Source organism: Semicossyphus pulcher, unplaced genomic scaffold, assembly GCF_022749685.1.
Source record: "Semicossyphus pulcher isolate SPU_LCO1_2020_fin unplaced genomic scaffold, fSemPul1.0.p SCAF_7, whole genome shotgun sequence".
In the NCBI taxonomy this organism is placed as follows: domain Eukaryota; kingdom Metazoa; phylum Chordata; class Actinopteri; order Labriformes; family Labridae; genus Semicossyphus; species Semicossyphus pulcher.
In genome coordinates, this window is record NW_027211748.1 from 12,463,231 (window position 1) to 12,485,929 (window position 22,699).

Genomic DNA, 22,699 nt, shown 5'->3' on the forward strand with positions numbered 1-22,699 from the left:
CAGTTTACCAAGGACAGGCTGAACAACACGTTTTCAGATTGGCAGGTTTGAGACGTCACAAACGTAAGGAGCCGAACCCGTTAATGGACCGGGTGACGCTATGCATATTATTATGTGTAACCTATGGCAAACACTTTGGCGATGCGCGAGCCAGATGTAACCGTCATCGTAATTTGTGCAAACTCACTACTAACTACTAACGTTGACATTGCTACTACTAATTACTACATTTCAAACTAGCTAAGTTTCAGCAAGTTGCCACTAAACGATGGCGTGTTCTGTTGTCGGCTGTAGTTTTACGAAAGGGGAAATGTAGAACATAGTGGGCGGGGACTATGCAGATTAAGGAATATTTAATGATGGAGAAGGAGGAGATGCATTGGGAGGATTTTTACAAGGTAATTAACATATTTTGCAGAAAAAACATATGAGACACAATTAATTATTTCAAGCAGAGCATGTTATATGTCTTAAAACATGACTGGAGCGGGGCGCTGTTTGGCTCAGTTGGTAGAGCAGGCACCCCGTGTACAGAGGCTGCAGTCCTCGTTGCACTGATCGCAGGTTCGATATCATCCCCCACTCTCTACTCCCAACGTTCCCTGTCTCTCTTCATCTGTCCTTTAAATAAAGCCAAAGGCCAAAAAAATAATCTTAAAAAAAAAACAAAAACAAAACATGACTGGAGGTGGTCTTTAAAGACCAGTGTTGGGCAAGCTACTTAGGAAATGTAGTGAGCGAAGCTAAAAGTTACACTACATTGAATTTAGCTTCACTACACTGAAGCTACCCCTCAGAGAAATGTTACAAGCTAAGCTACAGCAACATGGCAAATTTAGCTAGCTACTTTAAAGCTTGTTTCATTTATTATTATTTTCTATTATTGTGGTATTTTTTATTAGAAAGAAACTTAACTTTATTGCTTTATGATTGTGAAAATTGAACAGCTGGCTCACGTTGCCCCACCATTGTGGAAAGAAACCTTGGCAATTGAGCCTCACCTTTGGCTTAATGATTTATTTGGTTTTAAACATTGGCCAATCACCAACAACAACATTTTGGACCCAGATAGTTTCTTTTAACATACTTCTTACATACTTATTTAACTAATATACTAAAGTGTTTCTTTGCCAACCCCTCAAAAAATGTGTGGAGGCCTAAATAATACTAAGCCCTCCCATGTGTTTCTCTCCATCATTGCCAGAAAGAAATGATCTGTTGAAGGATCAGTGATGTCACCGTCATACGGAAGTACCACTGTCCGCTACACATACACGTCCGAGTATGTGGTGAAGTCATTTACTGAACAGTTCTATTTTGGACGGCAGCAAAGAGCTCCGTGCGCAGTAACTTTGTAGTAGGAGCATGTAACTTATTGTGGACGCTACCGCATTACTTACTAAATAAAAGACTGAAGCTACTGAAAAGTGAACTACTAACACCGCTATTTGTAGCGCTGTTACTGCCCAACACTCAAAGACATGGCTAATTAAACAAAGGACCAACAGTGTATCAGACACTGCATCACCTAATTAAGAAAGCAGTGAGAAATTCCTAACTAGTCCTTTTACAGCACACTTCATTTAACCAACACAATGAGATTATAAATGTGGTCGGCACGGCAATAAGAGAGCCGGGCAATGGGTCACGCAATCTGGCCTTTTGTTTCTATTATACACGGCTCCTCAGCTCGATAACATGATGATGCATGGACAAGTTAGAGGGCAAGTAGAGGCAGAAGTGTTGCTGCAGTTCACACTTCACATTAATCACTCTTGAGCTCGCACATTTTGCATGAAGTCACCACACCGAATATAACTGGAAAAGTGCATGCAGAGTGCAGGTCTCTGTCAGGTGTGTTTGTGAGCATGTGGGTGGGGATCAGGGAGTGCTGGGCAGACTGTGTTCTAGAAATTTAGATTAAAAAGATAGAAAATGAAACCCCTCTTAAACACATTAGATGTCAGTCCAACTCAGTGGGCGGAGGGCTGTCATGGAGGCATCTAGAGTGGAAAGGCAAAAGACGGGAGAGGGTGCAGGGCTATGTTGTCATTCAATTTTCCCTTCTGGTGTTGTGTGGAAGTCTGTTTCTTCTTACCTTATGTCTAACCATAGCCTAACACTTACCCCAACTGTAGAGGGAAACGCTACGGGAGACACTATCTGATGAGGGAACGGCCTCTCACACGACACTTGCTACATTACAGTGAATATGACAGTGAATACAACAGAAACTAGAATATATTTGTCTCGTATTGCTCCTGATTATAGTGGATCATAACATATTTGGCATGGAACTAATCTGCAGGTTCTTCAGTTCAAAACGAGACCAAACTTTCCGATGGATGTCAGTTTTTGAGCCATGACAAAGGCTGAAAGGTGGCCTGCAACAGACTTGGTTAGCCTTGTTTTTAGCATAATGTCCTAATTTGGTGTTACACGAATAAGGACATTTTAGCAGGGGGCTTACATTACTGAATGTTTCATATGGACGCTCGTAATATTTCAGAAGAGAATTCTCTTACTTTGACGTGCAAGTCTGAGTAAAAATGTCCACCAATGCTAACGAGACCACCGTGTGCCGTGTCCTCAGAGGAGACTAGATTGTCCGTAGCAGAAACAGGATCCCAAAGTGACAAAGTTCATGATCACTTGTGCTCCCTAGCAGCCGGTTAACAGAAGTCAGCAGTCATTGGTTGAATAAAACAGATCAGTCAGTAAAGCATGTATGTCTTCCACAATATGTACAATCACTGGAACCAGTGATAGAGATTAAATGTGGCCATGAAGACAAACACACATACACAAGACCGAACACATGATCCCCTCTAGGCTCATGCCTTGCAGAGATAAGAAAACACACACAAACAAACTGTTGGCTTGAAAGGTCAGAGGTCAACAGATTTAGGAATGTGTCTGTGTGTTTCGTCAGAATGCTTTTACACGTTTCTACAAGCGTATTGAAAGAGAATGTGTCAATACGCTGCTGTTAAAATGTTGTTTGGTCCTGAGGGACCTGGTTGGCCGTGTCAGTGTGTTGTGTCAATTAGACGGTTGGAGGAGATCTGGATACTTTATACCTCGTGTATGTGACACTATTATTGGGGGTCAAGGTCAGGAATTTGAGATGGGGTGAGAAGGCACAGAGGGTGGGTGTCAAACAATCCATACCTGTCGCAGCTCAACCCCTGACCTTTCTGACACCCACCCACCCTCTGACAGCCTCCTGCACTAAACCTCCTGGCATGGCACCCTCGTTTAAAGCCCGAGGCTGCAGATTCAGGGAGGGGCAGGGGAGGGTTCTGCTCAAGTGTTTTTGCCACAAGCTTGTCAATCTGTTTCATGTCTTCGTACGCCACTGGAATCCTGCTCTGGTTAGCTTAGCATGCCATCACGATATTTCATGCTCCCAGCAAACAATATGTAGGTGTTGGACATTTTTCAAGAGTGTGTGTTTAGACTGGCAGGACACAGTAAGAGAGACAGGCTTAGAATGAAAGTAAGGCTGTGCCAGGACAGGCCCTGGCTATCAACATCCCACTGCCTGTCTCTGACAGGGTTTGTTCTTCTCACCATCATTCAGTTGCTGGCTTCATGTCAGTGTTAGATACCACAGTGAAGTCACCACAACATTTAAAATACCTGGGTGTGATTTGGGGTTTTGTTTCACTCTCTGCTAGCACGATGTTGTTGTTGTTAGTTATTGTGACACAATATTTTACCTGTAAGCTGTTGATATTTTTTGGGCTAATTGGTTATGGTACAGGATCATTGCATTTACTGGCATACTCACTGATACCTGATTTAGTAGACTGTATCAGAGGCCGATACTGATATGTGTATTGGACCTAAACTAGGGCTGCACAGTTATGGCCAAAATTATAATCACAATTATTTGGATCAATCACGATTCTTAATTTTAGGCGCAACATTTTTTTTTGTACTTTTGCATTTAAATAAACAAAGCAACACTTTCAGTTCCATGTACAAATTTTGCATCAAACTAAGACTTAAAATTAGGTTCTTTACCTGAATTTGGAGCATCTTTGGTTATTTTGGTCTGTCTTTGGGAGTTGGGTTGATAGGGTGTTGCGCTGTACAGCGTCGCTGTTTTGGATGTCTGACTTGACGCTGGCCATCATACACTCATCATACCGCACTTTGTGCTATTTTTTCAGCTGGTTGAACAAGTTAGTTGACACAGGTTTCATGCACTCCATCCATCCATGCATCCATTATCTATACTGCTTATCCTGCTCAGGGTCGCGGGGGGCTGGAGCCTATCCCAGCTGTCATTGGGCGAAGGGCGGGGTACACCCTGGACTGGTCGCCAGTCAATCGGTTTCATGCACTCTTTGAATATTATTTTTTCTTGCTTAATATTCCTTTCCCTAAACCCAAAATACCTCCATACAACCGATGATGAGCCGTTTCAGGGGACCAGCTCTTCGTCTTTTGTTCCAGACATTTGACTTCTGTTACAGACCAGACCCTGGCGAAGCGGCTGTTAGTTTAGGGAGAGCTTGATTTGTCTTTTCTGATAAAATTGAGTTGAAGTTGTTTAGTTTAGTAACGTTGTTTTTTTTAAAGAATTTTCATTAATTCCAGAAATTAAGAAGCATCTTTATTATTATTATTATTTTCATCTAGGCCTAGATATCAAACATCGGTATGTTCTAATGATATCCAGCAAGTAAGACCTTAACCAAGTAACCTATTTAAGATGTGTGATAGCAACACATAGGTTGAACGACATGTAGACTCCTCAGTCAGATAGTTTAACTGAATTATCTTTCACATTTGATAACACTACGCTACAACGCTACAAGCCAGCCCTACGTAAGGGAACACACATTTTGATGTCTGAATGTACCAGAACTAGAGCCAAGTTTCTTTATATATAATAAAGGACATTGTTATTCTTGGAGAAATGGGAGAATCCCTTGTAGTCACCATCTTTATCTGACACGACAAGTGTTGGAGAAGATTTTCGCTGCTGTGCATCGCTGTTGGTGACAGGTTCCTGAAAGCATTGGCATGCTCTGCTTGGGGGGGACATTAGGAGGGAAGGGGAATGTGGCGCTATGTTTGGAATCTGAGATGGGTCTGCATGCCAGCCAGCACGTCTCTTACCACCCCCTTACAATTATTACCCCCCTCCCCCATCTCACTCTTCTTCCTCCCTTCCTCTGGCCCTCCTCAGCCCGTGTGAACTGAACTTCCTCCTGGTCCTTCGCAGAACCAGCATATTGACAGAAGCCGACTGTTTTTAGCAGGACGACAGCCCACGTCTTGTTGGCGCGGCGTGCACCGTTTGTCTTTTTTTGTACTTCCTGTTGCATGTGGGTGGAAGTGGGCTCTGATTAATTTCAAGACACACCCCATGTGAAGCCAGAAAGAGGCGACCTAAAGGATTTTATTTGCTCTCAGATTGTTTTGCTTAACAGTGATCAAAGGACACTAAAGAGGCTTTTCTCAACTTTTGGTAACATATTGATTTTGTTTGTTTTCAGCAGTTTACGGAAGTTCAAACAGATCCCCCTGCTGACCTCTGACCTTTCTCACAATCCATCAGTTTAAGAATTACTTGAACTTGAGGCTATAACTTCTCAGGGGTTTGGAGGGGAGAAATCCATCAAGATAAAAGTGGATCCCTCTTGACGTGTTCCACGACTCCACGGCACAGATTCTACCCAGTTTAACTCTGCTTTGATTTGAGCGTTAGCTTAGCTCGCCGCCTCATGCAGAGGAAAGATAGCAGCCTGTTTCAATTGCTTGCGGGGGTTTTCATCAAGGTGCTGAGGGATGCGAGACGAGTGCGGGCCTGCCTTCATCCCTGTCAAAGAGAAGTCTATAGAAATGTCTTTCATTTACGTAGCAGTCTGTATTTTAGGTACAGTTTTTATTTATCTCTTCAATCCTAAGGCAATGTACAGTATGTGTAGCAAATGTGCCTACAAGAACCTTTACCTTGAGAGATTTTTAATGTTTCTTAAGGTTCTCTGCAAACACTAGAATGTGCACACTGCTCAGAGATAGATTGTGTTTCAGTGTGTTCTCATAAAAGCACAATGGGTGTGGTGGTCAGGTGTAAGTGAGGCCTTTTGTTGACACTGCAGGTGTCACGTGCAAGTTAGTGTCCCAGGGTTTAAATTCCAAGCCACACCAGGTCCATGCCAGACCATAACAACGAGAGCTTTGACTACCACGAATTACCTTTCCATTGTGCAACGTTCAATCAGGCTGAAGTCACCCGCTTTCAGGGCTTGATGAGGATGTTGATGATTTGAAAAGGAAACATGCTGCTGTGAGCCTCATGGGCCTGACAGAAAGCTCAGTGTTGGCAGAAACAATCATTGGCATCCTTTCCTGCCCTTGTATGGACTGTATATTCTGATGGAAGAGGGAGATAGAGAGAGAACAGACGTAGATCATGTGGGCTTAGCTGATGTCTTTTCACCAGCTCAGCTGCACCTGCACTGCTTTTATTGACTTCATTCTAACAAATGTTGTTTGGACTTTGCTGTTTGGCCACACAGAAGTCAAGCTGTAAGAATAGAAACTCAGGAGGAGCAGGAAGCAGTGACCTGGATTCAGTCCAATGGCCAAATTCCCATGAAAGTCATTTATTCTGTGGCTTCTTCTGCACTGATGCAACAACCAAGCTTACATTGTGCTCTGGCTTTCACAATAAAGGAAATAGGAGTATTGTCAGAGCTGCCGGCCTGGAGTGGGGCCTTCATTTGTAGACCAAGAAGAGCAGAGGAAACTACATTATGCCAAATGACTGCTTTTTATAGCCTGCTGTTTGTTTTGCGGTTTTCAGCTCTTCCATGTGGCGTACGTCCTCATCAAGTTTGCGAACTCACCTCGTCCTGACCTCTGGGTGCTGGAGCGCTCTCTAGACAACGGAAGAACCTTCATCCCATGGCAGTATTTTGCACGTAAGTTTTTATGTGTGTTTCACAAAGTTTTAGCTTTATTGCCTTATACAAAACAAAAAAAGAAAGCTACCTGCATGTTATATGCTTGAAAATCAAAGCGGAAGTTGCACACAGGAAAACCTACCATTCTCCAAACTGTCGGTGATTTGAGAGTAAATCTGGAATGTATGTTTTCATATTTGAGAAGCAGCTTTTCTTCTCAGATTCAGTACTTTTGTGATTTTAATAAACATAAAGAGATAGCAAAGTAACTCCCAAGTGTAAAAACAGTAAAAACAGGTCTTTTATAAAATAATGTTTAAATCACTAAAACAAGGATATAGAGGATAATCATGGCTTTAAATAAACATTTGTCAATTGTAATTAGCAGATTAAGTTTGACAATAGGCCCTTTTCTAGGCAGATGTTTTGATTCATGATATAAGGAAATGCACAGGTGTAACTAATGATTTTATGATTGTCCCGCTAAGCCATGCCAGAGGGAGTACCAGAGCCCCTGAGCTGGCACTGCTGAACGGAAAGCAGCCATTATTGTTATTAATCACACGAGTGTATTTCCTGCTATGACAAGTCCAAACGTCTGCTCTGAGAAAAACCCATTGTGAAGATGGATTAAAATTTGCTCCCTTCCACACCTTTAATCCTGATCAGCTGACCTAAGAATATAAGACAGGAAGTGTGTGTGTGTGGTGTGTAAAAAAGAGGAAATCAAATCTAACAATAGAGGATCACAACTTTGAATGAACTCCAGGATAATTGTTGGGTTTTTTATGTGTTTTTGAAATATTTTCAGGTAAAAGTTAATTCCAAATTTACTGTAAATACTGCGCTTGTGATGTCATTTCCAAATTACCTAAACTACATACCTGCAATCGCACATTTCAACTGCTGATACGGCAAATCTGATTTATGATGTCTTATACCCGGGGGGCATCTGTGCACACAGAATACCAGGAGACACATCTGTGACTAATCAGATTTACAATCTCACAGTTTCTCTCTGCCATCATTTGTTCTCGCTCCAGGATCATGTTTACTCAGGATCTTTCAAAACTCCACTTCTGAAGCGATGCTTTCCAAGGCTTTGTTCCCTTTTACACCAGCACTGTAACAGTGTATGACTTCATCCCTTGTATATTACATTTATGATTTATTCTCTAAATTAAAACAAGAGGAATGAAATTAATAAGCTCATTGGTTGCCATTTGCCTTCGAGGTAACATTTTTCTTGCATAAGTAATATTTAAATGTATTTTATGCTGTTGATTCTTCAGCTTCATGACAGCACCTGAACGCAACAGGTGTTTCAATAACTAGGTGTTGGTCTGTTAAAGTGATTTGTAAGAGAGAGTAGCTTTAGAAGATATCCATGTGATATTATTATTTTCATGAATGTAAAAAAAATATAGTGGAAGAGATTAAGATGAAAAAGGCTCTTAAATTTGTGTTTATTTGTTGGCAGATTCAAAGCGTGAGTGTATCGAAAGGTTTGGAAAGCAGCCAAACGTTCGTGTTGTAAATGATGACGACCAGCTCTGCACCACTGATTACTCCCGAATCGTCCCTTTGGAAAACGGAGAGGTGAGATATCATGACAAATTGTTGTTAAACTATACCTAAAATGCTCTATTGTATCAAAAACAATCTTTGTGAAATAACTTGGTGCTGTCCAGATTGTTGTGTCTCTGGTCAACGGTCGCCCCGGATCCAAAAACTTCACCTACTCGCCTGTGCTGAGAGATTTCACGAAGGCCACCAACATCCGCCTGCGCTTCCTCCGCACCAGCACCCTGCTGGGCCACCTGATATCCAAGGCCCAGAGAGATCCCACTGTCACCCGCAGGGTGAGGCACAAACTCTACAACCTCACACAGAGGTGTCATACTGGCAGACTCTTGTTTTCCATTTGGGCGAGCAGAATTTACAGCTCTGCACCGCCTACCCTCCAGCTTCCTGCTGACACACACAAACCGACCTGCTCACACGTTCAACTTTGTCAAGGCCTAATGCCAGTTGTGTCGTCATGATAATGAATAATATGGCACATCTTCTTAAAGCAGGAGAACTTTCCCATTCTATGTTTGAGGTATGACTAAAGATATCCTGTAACAAAGCCTTAGTGATATTATTTAATTTAACAAAGTTAAGGATTCGTGTCAAAGACGGCTCATGAATTCTTCTTTATCTGACGTGATGAGATCATTGTGTCAGCTGTTTTCTTATCTTATCTTCTTTTTTTAATGCACTGATTCACTCCATAAAACTAGCCATAGCTCATGGATCAGGGTTTAAGTTTCTACTTGTTAAACTGTGTGAGTCAATTTCTGCTTCCAGGCAAAGCCAGACATTTGTTCTGATGTGGGCAGATTTATTTAACCGTAATTGACCATATGAGTGTTTCGGATTTTGCTGATAACGCGCTATTCATTTGAAATTCTTAGTTTTTTTCCTTATTTGTTGACAGTATTACTATAGCATCAAAGACATCAGCATCGGTGGACGCTGCGTCTGTCATGGGCATGCTCAGGTGTGTGGTGGGGGGCGTGACCAGGACAACCCAAACAGGTGAGTAATGCTCTTCTTCTGAAGCTACTTCTGTAGATAATTTCTGTGCTCGAGGCATTTCTCATCACTCATTAATTACAAACCTGAACCGTTTCTTTAAGCATTGCAAAAGTTAACCTTGAAGTACAGCTTTAACCAGTAACTCCATGTCATCTGTCTATTCATTAACAAAGCTGAGTGTCCGTTCAGTACAATGGACTTCTGTGTACTTAGATGACTTAATGCCAAAAACCAAAAGAAGAAAGACAACAGAGATGCTGCCAAATCCAGGGATTGTTTCTAAGGAAGAGCAATGACCTCATATGTTGGTACATTGACATCACCATTGTAAAGGTTTACAGAATACCTTAGTTACTCTGAATACTGGCTGAGACAATGGAAATAGTTGGTAAAAGGGCAAGGGCATGTGTGTTCTGATTTGAATCACCTCTATTCCATACAGATTTACGACAATGTAACATTCCAGTACGCTCCATTATGTTTTATTGTTTGCTAGCAAGTGGGATGGGGTTGCTAGCAAACATGAGTGTGAGCGTTTTAGTGTCTTTCAGCTCATTGTTCTCATTTAACAGCTTTACTTTTTGTTTCTCTCTGTTCTCATCAGCTTTGTTTCTAATAGCTTCTAAAAGCCGTTTACATAAGAGAGCTCAGATACTCCTTGCCCAGCACCAAATGACAAACACGCAAAGTTAGCACTAGCTCGCTAGCAGCTAAAGAGTCTCTCAGGAGTTGGAGACCAAAACAGAGCTAAAAAAAGTTTCAAGTTGCTTGAAACATGACTCAAAACTAATGCTAATTTTGCTTTGTCTTTGTGCTATAAAGGCGCCTACATATTTACCATGGCAACACAATAAGCTAATAACAAGTCAATGCTGTGTTTACAGCTGGTTCTGCTGTCCCTAGTGGTTAAAATCAGTTCATTATTTTAATCAGTCAATGAATGTTTAAAGAAAGATTTGTTTTTTTGTGCTGCAAGAAGAAGAATCTAATCATCACTCAATCCATGTGTCATATCTCCAATCTGTAGACTCCAGTGTGAGTGTCAACACAACACCTGCGGGGAGTCATGTGACCGCTGCTGCCCTGGCTTTAACCAGAAGCCGTGGCGCGCTGCGACTGTTGACAGCCCCAATGAGTGTCAATGTAAGTGTACATGTTCAGTGAGTTCATTCAATGTGTAAACAAAACCACAGTGTGCTTCTCCCCATGCTGCTGGGTCTTTGAATTACGACCCCCAGAGTTGACTGAAGTGTCCTCTTGCCTCTGATATTCAAACCCTGTTGTGGATGCCCTCATATGGTGTTGTAGAGAGCCTGGGTGAAGAGTTGAGAGGACATTCCTCACATGGTATGTGTGATGAGCATCACAGTGCACGACTAGCTTCAGGATAACTGCTTATTGTCATGTTAGCGAGCTAGCAGGCTAGCTAGCCATGCCCACGTTAGCCCACCAGTTAGTCCCCCATGCCAGCTTATCGGTGAGCCATCCAGCCCGCCGGCACAGCCTGTGTCAGCTGGAATCTAATTGCTTTGGACGGTTGACAAAATTTCCCCCTTATGAAACATGACCTTGAAGCAGCCGCAAAAGCAGAAAGAGAGAAAGATGAAGAAGACTTGTAATCCAATCAGCGCACTCATGCAGTGGAAATTTGCCCTAACCCTTCATAAACATTAATGAGACACAGCGGTGGTTTACAGGAAGAGGATGTGCCGTCGTGTTTAGTTTGGATTTTATAGTTTCTCTTAATGCTTAACAACCTGAATCCTTTTTGCAGAATGAGTAGCTTAAGGTGCTTAAATACAGACGAGGGAGGTGATTTGCTGAGGCATATAGAATAATTTTGTGTGTGTGTGTGTGTCTCGGGGGTTTCCTCCTCAGCCTGCCAGTGTTTCTCCCATGCCTTTGACTGTTATTACGACCCAGAGGTGGAAAAGAGGGGAGCAAGTTTAGACACCTTCGGCAGGTACGACGGAGGAGGAGTGTGCATCAACTGCCAGGTATGAAATGCACGTCAAGTCTAAACTGATTCCTGTGTCTGAATGTGTGTGTGTTTGTAGGGCAAGAGGAGGAGGAGGGTATAAAAGAAGAAAGAAAAATCCATGTTGTCTGTGCATTTTTTATGTCCTCTGTGAAGCATTTGATACTGTGCCACTAACACTGCAGCTGGTACAAGGCCAAAAACCTACTTTTTCTCTGTACACACTTTTCTCTTACGTGATAGTGATTTTAGGTGTGTCTTTTGCTCTTCCTACATCTTTTATTTTATTCTACCTGTTAAATTCTACAGAAGTTATTGCTTTCATATTAATTTCGTGTTCCTCTTTAGCACTACACTGATGGAGTGAACTGTGAGCGATGTGTTGAAGGTTTCTACAGACCTTATGGCATTCCTCCTGAATCTCCCACCGGATGCATACGTGAGTTGAGTTTTCTCATGTATTTCTGTAACACCGAAATGCCCTATTTTACTATTAATGTGTTGTCCTTATTTATCTTTTGATTAAAATTATTTTATTTTAAAATAGAGTTTAAATGGTCCTTTTGATTTAAATTCTTTGAGGCTGCAAGTTTAAAGGCATGTGTGTCTGACATTGCAGCATTTAGATGTTGAGTAGATGTTGCTGTCCGTCAAATGTGCAGGATGTAACACCTTATAGGTTTGGAAACTACAGATTATCTCACTGTGCAGGCATTTGATTATAAAATGTATGACAAACAAGTTAAGCTAAAACATTTTATATGGACATCACTGTCAAATGGCACTACTGCACAAACAGCACTGGCACCACCGCTTGTATTATTGCTCAACTGGGCTCCACTCCTGTTTACATTACTTTAATGGTCCATGGCTGTTCCTCTGTGTATAAATAGCTGCCAGTTGTGTTTGGACAAAAGAAAGTCGTGGAATTAAACTGGTTGCCCTTGGTGATTTAAGAAGTGAACCATAAAAACCACAAAGTCAATTAAGTCAGCTTAGATGAGGAAGAAGAGTCACTAAAGGTTGAGTTGTCATTATTGGCTTCTGAGATGTCTCATTTTGAGATGATGAAGGGTTGGTAACTTTCTGTACTCGTTATTGACATGCTATATGGAGCAAATGTCCTCTTACTTTAGAATCATTACCTTTTCTTCATTTGTATGCATGTCCATTTTAGTCTAAATCTGTTTGTATATGTGTTCCTGGTGCATATATATGTTCATTAAATAACTTTTGACCACCAGCCTGCAGGTGTGATGAAAGGACAACAGCCGGCTGTGAAATGGGGTCCGGAAGGTGCATCTGTAAGCCGCAATTCACTGGAGAAAACTGCGATCGGTGTGCTGACGGATACTATAACTACCCTCAGTGCATTCGTAAGTTTGTTTTATTGTTATTACATACTGTAAAACCCAGTTTATCTAATGGGTGGGTGGAAGGATCAATGTGCTGTTGGGAAACATCTGGGTAAATGTGCAAAGTATGTCGTTCCATTGTCTGTTAAAGCTGCAGGAACAGGCAGTGTAAAGTGCACTTAACCATACCTTTATCCTTTGTAATCAAAGATAACAGCGAAAACCTTAATTATCAAACTTATAATTGATAAAATGATTTATCAAACTAAATACTGTCAGGTTAAATTCAACTGTTGATGGCTGGAATCAGTTTCTTGTTCAGCCTTTTATGTTTCAGCTGAGTTCATGTTCCCCTCAAACTCAAATAAGTATTCCTTTCAAGCTGCAGGGCTACATGCAAGAGGATGTTTGTACATGTTACAGTATTGATTAAAACACATTCCACATGTCATCTCTCCATCTAAGCATATAGATGCAGATATTAGAAACACTAAGAGAGTTTCTCTGTCTCATCTCTTTCTGATCTGGCTACAGACTCAAGGGTCAGCCAGGGTGTAAAGATAAGCCACCCATTCTATCATCTGTCTCTTTTATAAGTGATTTTTATTTGGCTTGTCTGTCTTTGACTGACGTAAGTCTTTCTTAAGGTCTCTGCTTTAACTTGCCACAACACTCAGCTTCTGTGTTCCTGGAATTTGAATAAATGTCTTACTCTTAGTATCTCAATAAATGTCCTAGTTTTATACACTCAACATCCAAATCTGCGCTCTGCCCCAGGTGTTTTGTCTCATATGTCACATAAACATGAAATTAATTGTGAACTGATACATAAAAATTCTTGGAGATTTTATGAGCAATAGATGGATTTATTACTAGAAGTTATTATTAAAACTGGGTGTCTCGTCTCTAAGCTGTTAGCTCTGACAGGCTAGTCTGAACACGCTGACACAGTTATTAGAAGCCTGTCTGGGTCTCAAGAGTTCATACAACTTGTGTTTTGGGTACAGAAGATCAAAGTCTGTTATTACTGGAGGAGCTGTTTGATATTTGGGGAAATGCACATATTTCTTTCTTGTAAAAAATGTGATGAAAGGATTGATACCACTCTTGTGTTTGTAGTGCTAGCCACAGAGCTGGAGCTAAAAGCCGGTTAGCTTAAGTTAGCATAAAGACTGGAAAATGGGGTAAACAGCTACATTAGCTGAGTCCAAAGGCACAACAGCCAAACTACTAGCACCACAGTTTATATCTTGTTTATCTGAAAACTAAAGGGTAAAAACAAGCTGGTTTTTAAGCTAGATTTAGCCACATATGTACTGTAATGTATGTCTCGGTAAATTCTTGGCAGGAATATGATATGATATTATGAAAATATAATTGTGTTGCCTCAAACTGCATTGTGGTCTGTTGTTTATGGGTGGCAAAATCATCCCCCAGTGCAATAAATAAATGTGACACTTGATGACAGCTTCCAGTCAGAGGAGGTATTAACTTGGTGTCTTTTCTTTGCTATCAGCTTATCCTGTATATCAACCGACCACCAAATCCCCCGCAGGACCTATTGTGGGTAAGTTTGCGAGACAAGATTTGGCAGTGGCTTACACCACAAACAATCATTTAAAATGCTGTTTAATTTAAAAAAATCTCCCCTCTCTCTCTCTATAGTGCCCACCGCCTGCCCTCGGGGATATTTCGGCTCACCCAGCTGTCAGCGTGAGTGTGATTAGTCCTGATATGTTGTCCTACTATAGAGGTGTTTACACACCAAAGCTATGCTAACAGCTTTTATCACTTCTCCTCGTTTACATGTACTGAAACTAAAAACAAACTGCTGGTACTGTCTCCTCTTTAAGAGTTTTTTTTAAAGGACAGTCCTTGACTTTTTTGTCGCCTGTATCACATTCACCTTAAGGCAGCCCGGGTTGTTAAAAAGGGCTTTAGAGGACCATGTAAGGCACCGCTGAGTCTGACTCGGTTTAAGATCATGAGGCAACGGTCGGTCAAGAAAGGCTTAATGTATAGAAAAGGCCAAAGGTCAGATCATATTGTAAGCCTTAAGAAAACAGAACTAGCAGGATGTTATGATTTGGTTTTAATAGAACTGCCAAAGTATGTGTCTCATATACTTTCAGAATGGGTAAATGTGCTGCTCAGTGACAGCAGATCTCTTGCAATATCATGACAGTAATATCATGTGCATCAGCTGGGATTTAAGTTCGAGTGGACTCTCAGTAATCAGTTGGGACTTTTCAGTGAGAACTAACCAGTCTATTATTAGTTCTGACCCCTCTTCTAAATTCCCTTTTCTGGCTTCCTTCAAGCTGGGAAACTAATTATTATTAATATGGTATTTCTATTCAAACAAAGACCTTTAGCCCCTGGCTGCTTCTGTTGTATCATTTCTCATAAATTACAGCCCAAAGTAACTTTCCTTCAGCTTGTCTTTCATCCTGTGAACTGACTGAGACGGAATTTCATCAGCAGCCTTTGAAAAGCTGATTTTAATGTTTGGGAGCTGCTTAGGGGCACAGAAAACGGTGGCAGTCTCTCTGGTGGCTGTCCTGTCTGAGTGCCAAGTCTGTTCGCATACCAATACCAGGCGAGACTTGGCAAGACGTGGGCACCAGGGCAGCCGTACCACTGTGTGCCACAATATGAGTCCAAGTGAAGAAAGTGTTTCCTTGTTGTTCAGCAGGACCAAAAAAAGAGCTCAGACTCATTTATAAGCAGGTTTCAGGTTCATTCATTTGACTGTGTAAGGGTTTAATTGATTACTTTCATTGTTGAAATAAACATTGCTCATGTGTTTGTGCACAGCGTGTAGATGCGACTACAGAGGGACAGTGTACGGAGTGTGTGATGCTTTGGGCCGCTGCCTGTGCCGTCAGGGTGTGGAGGGGGAGCGATGCGACCGCTGTCGACCAGGATACCAATCCTTCCCCAACTGCCAGGGTGAGAAAGAAGCACCGTAACAATGAACATTAATCCCCCACAAATCCTAAAAAGACAGTGTGCAACAGTGTCATTTGACTGAATGATTATGAAACGTGAACATTATTTTGAAAGATGTAAACAAAGACAGCTTACCAAAAAAGGATATGGGCTAATGTTAGGCTGATTGCAAACAATAACAAAGTAAAAGTTAGTGTGCAAATAGTATTAAAGGTTTTATACAAAAGATCCATTTAATGTAATTTTCACAATTTTCTTAATGATCTTTAAGAATGATTGTATCCGTAAAAGCCCTGATAAATAATGTGTAGTCTTTTATGTTATTTATCTCTTTTAATTTGCCAAAGCAGCAGTTCATGACCCTCTTCCTCTTCCTCCAGTGTGTCTCTGTGATAACGCTGGTGTGGCTGAAAGTGTGTGCCGTCCAAGTGGCGAGTGTGTTTGCCTTCCTAACTATGTTGGGCAGAAGTGTGACGAATGTGCGCCCGGCTACTATGGATACCCAGACTGTGCTGGTGAGTTGATCGGGTGCATGTGATATATGCAAAAATGTTCATTTCATTGGGCGTACTGTGGCCTCTTCTCATGACTCTGTGGAGTGCACATCCTCATCCTCCCACAGAATCCCGTAAAACCTGTTGTTGTCATCTCCATGGTTTTATTTACAACATTTCACAGAGAGCTGGAGCATGAGATATATAAGGACTTCTCCCTTCTAGGGAATCAAACTCCCAAGAATAGACCTCTGGGAAATAAGATTCTGGGGGAAAACAGCCGTCATTTTAGACCCTTTTCATTAAACATTGACCCAACCTTAATACAGGCTTATATTTGAATTTCTTACGCTAACTTGTGTCCTTTATTCCTCAGCCTGCCAGTGTTCACAGGAAGGCTCATATGGCAGCGTATGCAACCAGCTGTCGGGTCAGTGCCTGTGTCTCCCTGGGGTGGTGGGCCAGAAGTGCGACCGCTGCGCCTCTGGACTCAGGTTCCCCCAGTGTTCAGGTGACCATACAAGACACAATAATACTCATAATTAATGTAATTTATGGACTGAACAGTTGCAGCAGTTGGACCAATCATACTTAAAGAGGGGGTGTTTTTACATTTTAAGACATATATATAACTTTACAATGTTGGATGTCCAGACTAAACGTGGGTGAAGTTTCAAATCTGTAGGTAAAAGTATGTTGGAGTAATCCCCAGGCTTCTCAGCTCAGTCTGCAGGCTGCTGTGAACGCAAGGTTTCAGACAGGTTTTTCTGCACACTGCACTTTGTGATGTCACAACATGCAGCCTCAACAGGCAAGGGACAGAGCTGACTGAGACACCAGTGTGAGAAAAATGATAAGTTTTTTTAAACAGTAAATGATGCTGAGCTACTCCACAGGTATCACAGAGTGAAATTAGCACAATACCCCATTTTTAATGTAGCAGTGGCAGTAAAGCCTTAATGTTGGAGAAAGATTTGTTAATTGTGTTGACAGATCTCTTTTCCAATCCCCTACATATATATGATTTGACCACCTTTAGGTCATGTTAAATATTCCGCTGCAGAACCTAACTAAACAGTTTTCTGATTTATTAATGTTTTTTTACTTTGTTGTGTTTTCTTTTATACTTCTAGCCTCCATCAGCTCATGTGTGCTCGCAGGAACTGAACTCGCTGATCCTCAAACGGTATGCCACCATCTAATCAGCCCCTAAAGTCCTTCAACAGATAACACAGATACTAAAAACCTACCAGCATATTTGACAAGGAAGTCTTTGTCCCGTCAAATGTAAACGCAATTAGAATCAAGGAAAAGAGACTTCCTTCCGAAGGAGAAAAACAATGACTTTCTGGAAGCTCCTTTTCAGCTCTATTTTGGAACATATCCCGAGCTCATTTCCAGTCATTCAGAAAAACTGGCAGTGTATGCAGTCGCTTGCAACTATTTTGACTGATTGTAAACGTTTTAAATGTTTTGACAGTGGCTACAGTCTCAACAATCCTTACATTCTTTCTCTGTTGTTTCAGGGCTTGTGCCGCTGCCGACCAAACGTAGAAGGAACCCTGTGTGACAGGTGCAAACCTCGGTACTGGAACCTGGCTGCAGACAACCCTCGTGGCTGTATAGGTAAGAGACCGGAAATCTAAGCAAAACATAAACTATTATTAACTTTATTTTGTAAGTAAAAGTCGTACTTAGCTGACCTCCTGTCAGCTAAAAATGCCCCAGTCTCATTTTTCTTCTGTAGGAGTATTAGTTCTGATCACTGACCCCGACTCTATTAAATCACCAGTAGCAATCTGACAAGGTACTGATATGGGTCTTGGCCCCTCTTTCCCAGAGGATATGTCAACATACCCCTGTCAACAAGGCCCGATCAGCCTTCCTGTCCCTCAGAGGGGAGCTGAGGAACAACACATAAATAAAGGCAAATTCCTGCTTTGAGTGTCGAGCTGCGACTGCAGATTTCATGCTGTGACTTTGCAGTAATGAGCACCCAGTCACATTAAAAACTTTAACTTTGTCCCTTCAGAAATAACTCCTCCTAATCCCCTGAAAGTACTTAACATGAGAATAATAAGGTGCCTCCTATTATCCCGCCTGTGAGGGAACAGCTTCAGGCTTTGTCCAGATACCTGTCTTATGTTACAGCTCTGCTCTGCAGCAGGAATGCTGTCACAACCACGCTGCCCGAAGACACAAGAAGAGGGGAAAAAAAGAGCTTTTAATATCCTAAGAATGCCTCTGGTTGACTGTGGCCGGACATTAAGGGGATGTTTCTTCTCTCTGGGTTGAAAGCAAGCCGTGGCAGTAAATCTGTGGACCTTTGATGTGCAGATCTCTGATGATTGTGGGGTTTTTGTGCTGCTGTGTTCACCCATGAAAGTGACAAAATCTTGTAATCAGAGTCTATTCACTGTAGATCCCCTTTTTATTTTCATAACCTTTCCCCCCCCTCTCTGCCCCTCTCTCATACCAGAGTGTCAGTGTGATGTGAAAGGCACCCTGAGTGGTGTTGGAGAGTGCAAACAGGTGAGTGTTTCATAACCTGCAGCGACTGATACACATCTTTTGATCAAATTAGATTAGAAACATACTCTACAGAGTTTTAACTGCAATGCTCAGACACTCTTTCTCTTTATTATCTGTCTGTGTAGAAAAATGGACAGTGTCACTGTAAGCCTTATGCATGTGGACTTGCATGCGACACCTGTAAGGACGGATACTTCCTGCTGCAGAAGAAGAAGTACTTTGGTTGTCAAGGTAAGTCCTTTTTGCTGACCTTCTGCAGTTTAACCCTCTTTGTGCAATGAATATACAGCAGATGTGTAGGTAAGGTGCGGTCAGTACATCATGATTGTAAGTGCGTTTGTTAGAGTTGAAACACAATTTAAGCTTGCAAGCAGAGATAGAAGCAAAACTGTGCTTTGCATTCAAGTATAAAGTTACTCTTGAATAATTTTCTCTCTTTCATAGGTTGTGAGTGTGATGTAGGCGGGGCCATCGACGCGGCGTGCGATGAGACGTCTGGACAATGCCGGTGTCGGAAGAATGTGGTCGGCCTCAAATGCACTGAGTAAGATCTGAATGCCTTAAGTGTTGAGATGCATAATGATTAAGGCAACATTTTACGTTAAGTATTCTTCCCTGGGCGTGCAGTGGTTAGCGGTGTCACCTCACAGCTAGAAGGTTCCTAGCTCGAATCCTGGTTCGGATGAAGTGGGCCTTTCTGTGTGGAGTTTGCAAGTTCTCCCCGTGCATGCGCTTGTTCCCTCCGGGTACTCCCAACTTCCTCCCACAGTCCAAAAACATGCTCGTTAGGTTCATTGGAGACTCTAAAATTGCCCGTAGGTGTGAGTGTGAACAGTTGTCTGTCTCTATGAATCAGCACTGTGGTTGACAGGCGATCAGTCCAGGGTGTACCCCGCCTCTTGCCCAATTAAATTATAATCTTCCTTGCCAGGCCAGCACCAAGCTACTACTTTCCAACTCTCCACCAACTGAAGTATGAGATTGAGGATGGCACCACGCCAAACGCCAGACCTGTGCGCTTTGGTTATAACGCTCAGGAGTTCCCAGATTTCAGCTGGAGAGGCTATGCTATAATGTCACCTGCACAGGTCAGTCCATACTCACAGCAGTACCTTGATTTGATGGGAAATGTCTATTTTTGGATCTATCTGCAACTTCAATCAGCCTTTATCTTCCTCTTCAGTCTTTGCTGATTCCTCCGTGATTGTTTGGCTTTGACCTCTGCACTGATATCCCTGCTCAAAGCACACAGCTTTCTATTATATCAGGTCTATTTTTCTTTTTTTTCTCTGCGCTAACATTTCTCTCTTCAGCCGGAGGTCATCCTTACTCTTACCCTTGGCTTTCCTGGCCCTTTCCAAATTGTAATGCGCTACGCCACTCCCCGAAAAAGGGGGCGAGCACGAGTGAGAGCGAGGATCTTGGTGCTGGAAGCTGGCTTTGATTCTTGCTGTGACTGTAAGTGAAGGGCGTTCCTTCCTTTGGCTGTATTTTCCTCTCTTTACCTTTGCTTGCTGATTAACCCGCTCTGTTTGCTTGACTTCTCCGCCCACCTGACGTGATTTTTAACCTTTCTCCTAACCTCATCGTCTGCTCAAACCTGTGCCGTCTCAGTCAGCTGTGTGTCACTCTTGTCCCTGCAGAGTGAGGTCAGAGTAACAGTGCATGTTGACCCAAAAGATGGGAGGCAGCACTTGTACCGTGTGGTTCTGCGGTTCACTAACCCGAGCGGCAGCAGTGTGACAGGTAGCATCAAGGCTACCAATAACAGAGGCGCTGCAGGTAAGGCTGCCTCTCACATCCGGTCAGCTTTAACACTTCATGTATGTTACATGTCATATAACTGAATCTAACCCATCGTTTAATAAATACAATAAATAACTCCATGGCTTGTTTTATGATGGGTGTTTTTTTATACTGATGATGTTCCACTTTTTCTGCTCTCAGTTATTAACATTACAAACATTTCTGCTTGCTGTTTGGCAGGGACAGAGCAGAGTAAGGAAGTAATATTCCCCCAGAGTCCCTCCCCATCCTTCCTCACCGTCCCAGGAGAGGGCTTCGCTGAGCCCTTTGCATTGAGCCCTGGGAAATGGATAATTCACATCAAGGCAGAGGGGATTCTGCTGGTGAGTTTATAAGCAGGAGCCAGACTCCTGTGTATCCTTGCACTTTGTTTATTCCTCTAATCATGAGAAAAATGGTAAATAAGAAATCGACTTAATACTGAGGTAAACATTTTCACTCTTTCTCTCCAGGACTATTTGGTGCTGCTGCCCCGAGAGTACTATGAGGCACCTTTGCTGCAGGAAAAGGTCACAGAGCCGTGCACATACCTACCAGCTGCAAACAAGGACACAAAGTAAATCTTTAAACTTCTGTAGGATCGTGTAACGTGTGATTGCAGTGTACAGAAAACTAAACAGAAGTCTTCTTCTAAAAATATGAGGGTTTGTTTTTGTGTTTAAAAATGTGTAGGTATATACAAAAGCCATTACAACATCCAAATATTCCTGTAAACCGTGCACTTGCCTTTGTTTCCACATCAGCTAAAACACAGTGATCATGTTATGATCTCTCATTACTCTTACTAACTCTGCCTGTCTCTCCGTCTCAGCTGTCTGTTGTATAAGCATGTGCCCATGGATGCCTTCAGCTCCGCTCTGGGCACACAGGGAATACTCTCCAGCCGCAGCGGGCGCAGGAGGAGGCAGGCTCGGGTGCGCCGTCCCACCCCTGATCACCCTGAGATGGCCGCTCTCAACGGCAGACAGGTACAATGAAGGCCTGGATTTATGGCCTACATACACTATGAAGTTTTTTTTACTGCTTACTATTAAATACAAGGTTTAGTTTCAATATTGAAGTGATCAAAGCTGTAAAACAGACTTGTCAGCTGTTTCAAAGTCCAGAATAAAAGCATGTGATTGGGGTTTTGTTTTCAGTTTCTGCTGCTGAATTTATTGAGGTTAAATCCTTTAAGTTCCTTATTTTGTATTTCCTTTTATTTAGGTTTAATAGAATTAAGTAAAATGACTTTTTATGATCCTCTAGTCGCAGCTTCAGATCAGTCTACGCGTGCCTCGTCCTGGCCTGTACACCCTCGTCCTTGAGTACGCCAGCGAGGTCGACACTGTGCAGAACGTCAACATACTCATCAGTGGCCAATCAGGAGGCCAGATCCCGGCCAGGGCCAACATTTACAGTTGTGCCTACAGGTCAGTACCATGTTGTTTTGTGTCTCCAAACATAATAATGTCCTTGAGTGTGTTTGTGTTTTCAGCTCTTGTGTGTATTAACCCTTACAGCTTCCTGTGCCGGAGTGTGGCCGTGGACAGCAACAATCAGGTGACAGCGCTGCAGCTTACTCACAAGACGGAGGTTCTCCTGCAAACTTCCACAACATCTTTCATGCTGGTGAGGGAAATGTTTCCTTAAAATATTATAATAGCTCACTATCTAGAAAGGAGCACGTTATTAAGGCTATTCTCTCTCTCTGTAGTATAAAGTGTACGCAGTCCCCGCAGAAGAGTTCTCCATTGAGTACGTAAACCCTAAGGTGCTGTGTGTCTCCACTCATGGCCGCTTCACTGAAGACAGGTAAGTCACCTTAAATAAACCCCATGCTTTTAATAACACGGTCACACAGCAAATTTTTCAACACCCGTGAATGTAAGCTGCAATTAAGGAGACAATGTTACAAGACCAGACCTCTGTGTCGTGCTGTTTAGCATGGAGACAAACATCTGTTTTGCAGGTGTGATTGCTCGCATTCCTCCAGCTGGGAGAGGTCACTTACCTGAGGCTGAACTCGGGGTTAAACTCTCTCTTTCTCTCTGTCTCTGTCACACTGGATTTACTCTCACTGTTAACCTAACG

General features: G+C 42.3%; 1 protein-coding gene across 1 annotated transcript in view; it reads left to right on the top strand.

Moving 5' to 3' along the window:
- The window catches only part of LOC138611109 (laminin subunit alpha-3-like), a 58,648-nt gene that overhangs the window by 8,122 nt on the left and 27,827 nt on the right, over positions 1-22,699 (top strand). Inside the window, exons 3-28 of the mRNA XM_069684043.1 lie at positions 6,827-6,944; positions 8,407-8,525; positions 8,618-8,788; positions 9,409-9,509; positions 10,537-10,652; positions 11,388-11,506; positions 11,836-11,926; positions 12,732-12,863; positions 14,359-14,409; positions 14,508-14,555; positions 15,660-15,794; positions 16,175-16,309; positions 16,665-16,799; positions 17,422-17,474; positions 17,815-17,914; positions 18,768-18,820; positions 18,946-19,051; positions 19,265-19,364; positions 19,752-19,908; positions 20,464-20,602; positions 20,807-20,949; positions 21,079-21,182; positions 21,438-21,594; positions 21,875-22,038; positions 22,129-22,237; positions 22,323-22,420. Coding sequence (XP_069540144.1) covers positions 6,827-6,944; positions 8,407-8,525; positions 8,618-8,788; positions 9,409-9,509; positions 10,537-10,652; positions 11,388-11,506; positions 11,836-11,926; positions 12,732-12,863; positions 14,359-14,409; positions 14,508-14,555; positions 15,660-15,794; positions 16,175-16,309; positions 16,665-16,799; positions 17,422-17,474; positions 17,815-17,914; positions 18,768-18,820; positions 18,946-19,051; positions 19,265-19,364; positions 19,752-19,908; positions 20,464-20,602; positions 20,807-20,949; positions 21,079-21,182; positions 21,438-21,594; positions 21,875-22,038; positions 22,129-22,237; positions 22,323-22,420 — 2,954 coding nt within the window. The remainder of the gene's footprint in view (positions 1-6,826; positions 6,945-8,406; positions 8,526-8,617; positions 8,789-9,408; positions 9,510-10,536; positions 10,653-11,387; positions 11,507-11,835; positions 11,927-12,731; positions 12,864-14,358; positions 14,410-14,507; positions 14,556-15,659; positions 15,795-16,174; positions 16,310-16,664; positions 16,800-17,421; positions 17,475-17,814; positions 17,915-18,767; positions 18,821-18,945; positions 19,052-19,264; positions 19,365-19,751; positions 19,909-20,463; positions 20,603-20,806; positions 20,950-21,078; positions 21,183-21,437; positions 21,595-21,874; positions 22,039-22,128; positions 22,238-22,322; positions 22,421-22,699) is intronic.